This window comes from Alligator sinensis, unplaced genomic scaffold, assembly GCF_000455745.1.
Source record: "Alligator sinensis unplaced genomic scaffold, ASM45574v1 scaffold279_1, whole genome shotgun sequence".
Classification (NCBI taxonomy): Eukaryota; Metazoa; Chordata; order Crocodylia; family Alligatoridae; genus Alligator; species Alligator sinensis.
In genome coordinates, this window is record NW_005842434.1 from 688501 (window position 1) to 695696 (window position 7196).

At 41.6% G+C, this 7196-nt stretch overlaps 1 protein-coding gene across 2 annotated transcripts in view; it reads left to right on the forward strand.

Annotated features, from left to right (window-relative positions):
- The first annotated feature begins 2168 nt into the window (after positions 1-2168).
- The window catches only part of ABHD5 (abhydrolase domain containing 5), a 30321-nt gene continuing 25293 nt past the window's right edge, over positions 2169-7196 (forward strand). The window contains exon 1 of one of the 2 annotated variants that reach the window (XM_025211860.1): positions 2169-2267. In XM_025211860.1, coding sequence (XP_025067645.1) covers positions 2236-2267 — 32 coding nt within the window. In that variant the 5' untranslated portion in view covers positions 2169-2235. Of the gene's footprint in view, positions 2268-4494; positions 4640-7196 lie in introns of those variants that run through there. The other variant, XM_025211861.1, reaches the window with a different exon arrangement.

Here is a 7196-nt window from a genome sequence, read left to right on the forward strand (position 1 = left end):
CCTTCTCCTTGTCACAGCAGGACTATTTCATACCCTTCAGTTTGGAAATTGCAAGGCATGGCTCATTTCTGTCTATCAGGAACTATTGGGTTTTTTTCTTAACACCATTTGCCTTAAGAGTCTCGTAATTTAAAAGTTTGAGGGCCTCAAGCAGAACACCCCTAGGCTAAAGACTTTCTCTTCCCTCTCTTCTAAAGTCCAATAATTTGTCTTTAGCAGTTATTTTCAGTCAGGGTGCAGCAATAGCTTGAGATGCTGTGAGATCCTTTTAAAGCTGCAGTGCAGTATTAGCACTGTTGGGTGTGAAAACACCTGCTCATGGTTCATAAAATAAACTCAGAGATTTCAAATAGGAATCCATAGTGTCAAAAATATTCTGGCCTATTGAAGTGTTTTAAATTCTTCGCAACAGAAGAATTCCTCCATTTTCCATAATCGGAAAAGGAATGAAAGCTAAGAGCTGGCATCAAGGAGGGGTGCCTTGAGGATATCCAGTTGAGAGCCACTGGATTACAGGATAGGAGGAAGGGCAGCCCCCAGACCTCTCCGCAGATTGCTCAGCCTCAGACAAGTTCTCCAGTGTTTTCTTCCAATCCTGTGTAAAATTCCACTGCTCAGCTTCTCTTCCTCATTCCTTTCATTAGAGAATTACTGAAACTGTATTTGATGCCTCCTAATTCCTGCAATGTCCAGGTAGATGTCTCTCGCTGTCATGATCAGGCCTACTGGTAAAGCCTACTTCCTGCGATTCATGCAAACCCCAAGAGACAAGTAAAAAAAAAAAAAGACTTTTTGAAAAAAGATAAAAACCATGTATCTAATTTACACTAAAATTTTTCGGTTTAATATAAATCCAAATTTCAGGTGTTTTTAATAATTGAACATGCTGCATTGCTGCATGCTGGGTGCTCTAGGTCACTATCATAGGAACGTGTAAGTACAGAGTATGTTGTCAGATGACATGTTTTCAAATCCTGTCCCTGACTTCCTGTAGCCTCAGGTGGAGGATCATGCTCTCTCTTCATTGGTTGTCAGACTGAGGACTCTGTTGAACTGAGACAAAAACTCTCCACCAGTCTGTGTAAACCACTCCTATGCAGAGAAATTCCTGTGTCAGGTTGTGGTGCCCTTTAGCATGCCACAGTGCTCTGCATGGGCTGCCTCCTGAACTGGGAAAGAAAGATCAGGACTCCAATTCCTTCTACCTTAGTAAAAGGTATTGGAGGGGAGATAGTAGTAGTTAACCTGTAACTCTCTTACATTTCAATTCAAGCTTTTACAGAAGTACTGCATGTCAGGAAGGCAGTGTTTCAAAATCTGCTGCTGCCAGTAATCTGGAAAAATGAAAGACTTCCATCCCCCAGACTGATATTCTAGCGCAGAGGTCAGCAACGTTTTTGGGCAGAGTGCTCATAACACCCACAACCTTGACTTGTAAGTTGTTGGTGTTCTGGGGTGGACGGTATGGGAACTGCAAGGGGCCTGATCCTTGTTGTGGCAGTGAAGCCCTGGCCACTTCCCTGCTGCCCACCCTGAGGTGCACATGCCAAGCAAAATGCTTTCGTGTGCCACATTCTGGCACCTATGCTGGGGGTTGCCTACCCCAGTCCAGCACACCAGTTCTGAATACATTTAGATTCACTCTGGGCTTAGCAGTCCATCTTTGCAGCTTGGAGCTGTGCCGGGAGAAATTCTGCCCCTAGGTTTAGACCCTTTTGTGTAGTGCAGTAAACTGACCCCTATCTCCTTGTTCTTCTCCCATTCTCACTGGGAGGAACATCATCTAGCCCTTCTGAGCTTAAGAACATCATTACAATACAGGGTCTTCGGGAGAAATAAAGGGTACGTATTGGAAGAGCCCCTGAGGATCTTTCCCATTTAAGAAAATAAGTTGTCACTTATCTGCTACTTCTTGGGTAATTCTAATACTAGTATTTCTTGACTTTTAATTGTTGCTTTTGCAATCTCTACATTCATTTAGTGTAGGTTTCTCCTTTATTTTATATTAACAGATAGAGAAAGGTGGTGTAGGAAGAAAGACAAGTACCATAATTACTTGTATCCAAGACAAAGTCCCCACCCCCATGTATCATTGGATGGGGAGCGCCTCATTTAAGACTTGAGTACAAGGTGGCAGTGGCTGCTCTGGCCCTGCCTTTGGCTCTAAGGCCTGGCTGGAGCTGCTGCTGCTGCAACAACTTCTGTGTGGCTGGCTGGGCTGGAGCCAAAACAACCATGTGCTCCATGCCATGGGTCAGAGCCAGAAGGTAAGTGACAGTGGGGTTGGGGGGAGAGATTGAGGTTGTAGTTGGGGTGCAGGTTGGGTGGATAGGTGGCAGGGGGCAAGGTGTTTGGGGGGTAGGGGTCAGGCACCTTTGTACGTGCCTCCATGCCACTGCTTCTTCTATGCAGCGGTAGGGGGTATGAATTTAAGATGACCCTCCAGTAACTGGATTCTATCCATTGAAAATTATAACACATTTATAAATTTTCCATGGATAGAGTCTTATTATTGTGGGGAGTGCGTGACATTCAGAGTCATCTTGGGTTCAGGTAAATATGGTGTTTTTTATCAGATTTGGTTTGAGCTGGAAAGATGCAGGTGAGAGACAGAACAGCAGAAAATGGGTCTGGGGAAGAGCAAGATTTTTGAATCACAGAAGTTCTGTAAAGCAATGGGGTGATTCTGGGCTAAGGTGTAGAAAGGAAAAAGAGGAGGAATTTAAGAACAAACTTTCAAGCGATACCTGTGAGGAAGGGTGGAATAGAAACCACTGAAGGAATAAACGTAGCAAAATCTGGATAGCATGAGACAGAAGTGAAGGGAGGGTAGAAAAGTCAGCCCCATCAAATTTTATTTCTTTTATACTTCTGCGTTGACTGCTTACATGTGTAACATTTCAGATTGCCATTCATTTTAAAATTAAATTGCCTTAAGTAAAGACACAAAAATACCAGTTCTGTTACTGCAATTTATAAAGTCCATTACATTTTGTGTGTGGTCAGGAGGCCAGGGGGGAGAAGAGAGGACTTTTGTGCCAAAAAAAGTCTGGGACTAAATGGGTGCTAGTTTATTTTTGGAATGTCTTGATTGTGTTTACTAAGTACTGTACATGAATCTTAAGACTTGTTAACTGGCCATATTTTATATATTTCCATTAATCTAGTGCTCATTAATGAAGTGGTCTAGCAATGACCCATTTACCCATGCTCCAGATTCTTTTAGCTGTTTTACTCTCTTTTCACGTAACCTAAAATATTTAGAAACGAGGGCGCATGATGTGTAGTACCTTTTTATGTACATGCTAGATTGATCCTTCTCCTTAGAGAATTCTCATTAATACTAGACTCAGGAGTTCAAAGCAGTAAACCCTGTATTTGAAATGGCATGTGGAAAAGAAGTGGTGTTAGAATAGAGACCACCATTCAGGAACTACTGGATGTGTGTGCAGTAAAGCAGATGTGGCTTCATAGCATGTATCCACGCAACATGCCAGTGCAAAGGATTGGATGTGGTGCCCATACAATACATGTGGGAGTTAAGTGAAATATTATGTGCTTTACATTTAGCTTTTTTATATGGTATTGGCTCATGGTTCTTCACTGAAAAACAAGTATTACATATCCCTATCTCGTGGGACTTGCTATTAAAATCAGACACAGCATTGCAAAGGAAATGATAAAGAATAGGTAAAGAGTAGTTTATATGAACAAGATTCATACGAAGCATCATACGAAGCATCATAAGATATACTACTTATATCTTAGCTGGCATCTTTTTAGGACTTTTGTGGACTTCTAGATTTAACATAATCCAAGGTTACTTTCTGCAGTGAGGGCCAGCATGTGGCTGGTGCTGGAACTCACTGAAGAATGAATTTTTAAGTAGCATTTGTGAGGCTGAGGTTGTGTGATACCCAAAGTGTACCACAAGAAATTTCAAAGCCATGGTGGAGGAAGTGGCACAGCAACAGTGACTGCCTAAAGCAGTCATTCTTGATCTTTTTAGACTCCAGGCGCCCCTCAGAAAATGCCAGCTCTTATCTTTCACTCATGTTTTGATTGTAGAAAAACTATAGACCGATTCTTCTGTTGCAAAGAGCTTGCAGAGACCAAAACAGGTCAGAATGTTTTTGTCACTGTGGATCCTGTGTGAAATTGCTGGGTTTATCTTGTGAATTGTGGAAGTATCTGCACATGTAACAGTGCTAATATTGCATAGTACCCCCTGTCACCCTTAAAAAGATCTCATTATACCCTAGTTGAGAATCACTGGTCTAAAGTATCCAGATGAGAAATTAGGGAGGAAAGGTAAAGCAGGGTTGAAACTATGCAGGGCTTTTCACAGGAGAAGCTGGGGTAGGATGTAGAGAAGGTAGGGAGAAATTCTAACTCTTCAAGTAACAGTTTAACCAGGTGTAAAGCCAAACATTTAAAGTCATTTGAGGTTGTGTGTCTTTTTCATTAATTTCTCTTTAGACCTAAACCTGTGTCACGTCTCAAGCTTGTAGAAGCTGTGCACTTTTAAGATTACAGAATGTGCTGAAAGGGAACAGCTGCATTAACTGAATGGAACTTTGGAAAGCACCGAATTTTAAACTGCTTTGATAGCACCGAACATCAGCTGAACATTTAATAGGTATATCTGAAATATTATGAAAAATGAAGAGGCAGTATGTCTGATAAACTAAACCTGGAATAGGAGTTTGTAGCCCTGCTGTTTAATTCTAATTCTGCTATTCAGGTTTAAGTCTCATAACATCTCTGTCTCAGCTTTGGTGTCTGTGAAGTTGAAGTAATATCTGTCTCAGTTATGTTGAAGATTAAATGGATGTGTGTTAAATAGTAGTTGTTACCCATGTTTGTCTGAAGTCAGTTAGAAGACAGGGTAGATTTGTACTTTGCAAGCTAATTAAATCAGAGATGCATGCTTTCATAAGCAGGAGGCTTAACTTAATCAGATTCTGTATTTTATTAACTGTCTCTGTGCTTTATCCTTTAAACAAGATAACTTGGTTGAAGAAGGGCAGTGATTCTAAACTCAATCTTTGAATTTAGGAAACAAAGAAGTCCAAGGCTCTTGCTCAACTTAAATGTTTTGCATGCTTAAATGCATGAATGGCTGCTTTTTCAGATATTTTTATGACTTTGCTGAATTTATGACTCCACATTAGAAATTCTTTTGGTGGTTCTCCTGAAAACTGGCTAGAACTGGAAGACTGCATTGCATTCAAAATATTGTCTAAGCCTATCCCAACCATGCTATTGGTCCAATAAAAAATACCACCCAAAAAACTCCTTACCTTTTGCATATTTCCTAGTCCATCATAGTACATCACCCCAACACTACTAGAGGTGATAATGTTATTGGAATTGAGAGACAGTTGGAAGGTATACTCAGTCATAAAGCTCCATAACATAGCAGTCTGCAAACAAAGTTTTGGTTAATTGAAATGAGCATTTCTTTGTTTTAGGTACAGGTTCTTTCATAAAGGTCTTAGTGACATGCAAAGCCATTAGAAAAGTGTTTTAGGGCTTGACATTGCAAGAATAGTCTACATATGACATTTCCAGGGATGCATTCTGTCATGTTCAGTTTGCTATAGTAAATAAATAATCTTTCTCTTGTCTCTAGTAGCTAGATTCCCCCTCCCCCCCACAAGGGGCTAATATTTTCAGGTACCTGGTTAGATTTACAGGTTTAAATAAAAGTACAGTAGAAGTCCTGCTTAGTCATGAAGAAAGGAAAATACAAAACACCTTACATCATTGTTTTTGGTAATTCTGTACTGGGTCTTGTAAAGTATGAGCCTTGCATTTTTTCTAAGTTGTTTTTAGAATTGGATTAGATAAAGGACTGTTTTCTAAATTTGCTAGAATGAATTAATTCTACGAGTCTTTATGGTACTTGCTGTAGGCTCTCTAGATGAAGTATGTGTTTCATAAGCAATGAAGCAGTGTTTTATAAGCTTTCAGGGTAGGCATGGGAATGGGACACCAGATTTGTTTGGGGATTTGGAGCATATGCCACTGGAGAGTCGTGGAAGTCAGGAAAATCTGGCTGAGCACTTACACGGCTCCCTCACTGCTGTGGATTTGCTCGGTGGCCTCCCATCTTTGCTCCTATATTAGCCTCTAATACAGTCCGGTTTGTAAGCAGGCAGGGGGGACTGCAGAAAGCTGGTGTTACTTTTTTTCTCATGATACTCCTTGTAACTGAAAGCAGACTGCTTGATTCCATATTCATCAGGGGATGCCTTCTCACATATCTTGGAAAGCGGGAAAGGAGAAAATCCCAAAGGAAGGCATTAGAAATAATAAAAAAATTAGAGAACTAAAAAAAATACACAGGGAGAAAAAGATAGTGTTAGGAGGCAGAAAAAAAGATGGACAGAAAAAGGTTTGAGAAGTAGGAATAGTGTCCATCAGCTGTTCCATTTCGGATGGGAACCTTAACTAACAGCTGGGGAACTATACAACTGTAGTAGTCTTTCTTGCATGAATATGTAGCTTCTTGCCATCATTCCTAATGAAAGTCAGTCTCACCTCCATCCTTGGCAAAATCTTTGAAAAAATTATCAAGGCTCAGGCAGGACAAATTATGCTGAGGAGAAACCAGCACGGGTTCGTAGCAGGCAGATCGTGCCTGACTAATCTAGTCTCTTTTTATGACCAGGTTACAAAATGCCTGGACACAGGAGGAGGGGTGGATATCGTATACTTAGACTTCAGGAAGGCCTTCAATACAGTATCCCACCCCATACTGGTGAACAAGTTAAGAGGCTGTGACTTGGATGACTACACAGTCCGGTGGGTGGCGAATTGACTAGAGGGTCGCACCCAGAGAGTCGTGGTGGATGGGTCGGTTTCGACCTGGAAGGGTGTGGGCAGTGGGGTCCCGCAGGGCTCGGTCCTTGGACCGATACTCTTTAATGTCTTCATCAGCGACTTGGACGAGGGAGTGAAATGTACTCTGTCCAAGTTTGCAGATGACACAAAGCTATGGGGAGAAGTGGACACGCCGGAGGGCAGGGAACAGCTGCAAGCAGACCTGGACAGGTTGGACAAGTGGGCAGAAAACAACAGAATGCAGTTCAACAAGGAGAAATGCAAAGTGGTGCACCTAGGGAGAAAAAATGTCCAGCACACCTACAGCCTAGGGAATGACCTGCTGGGTGGCACGGAAGTGGAAAGGG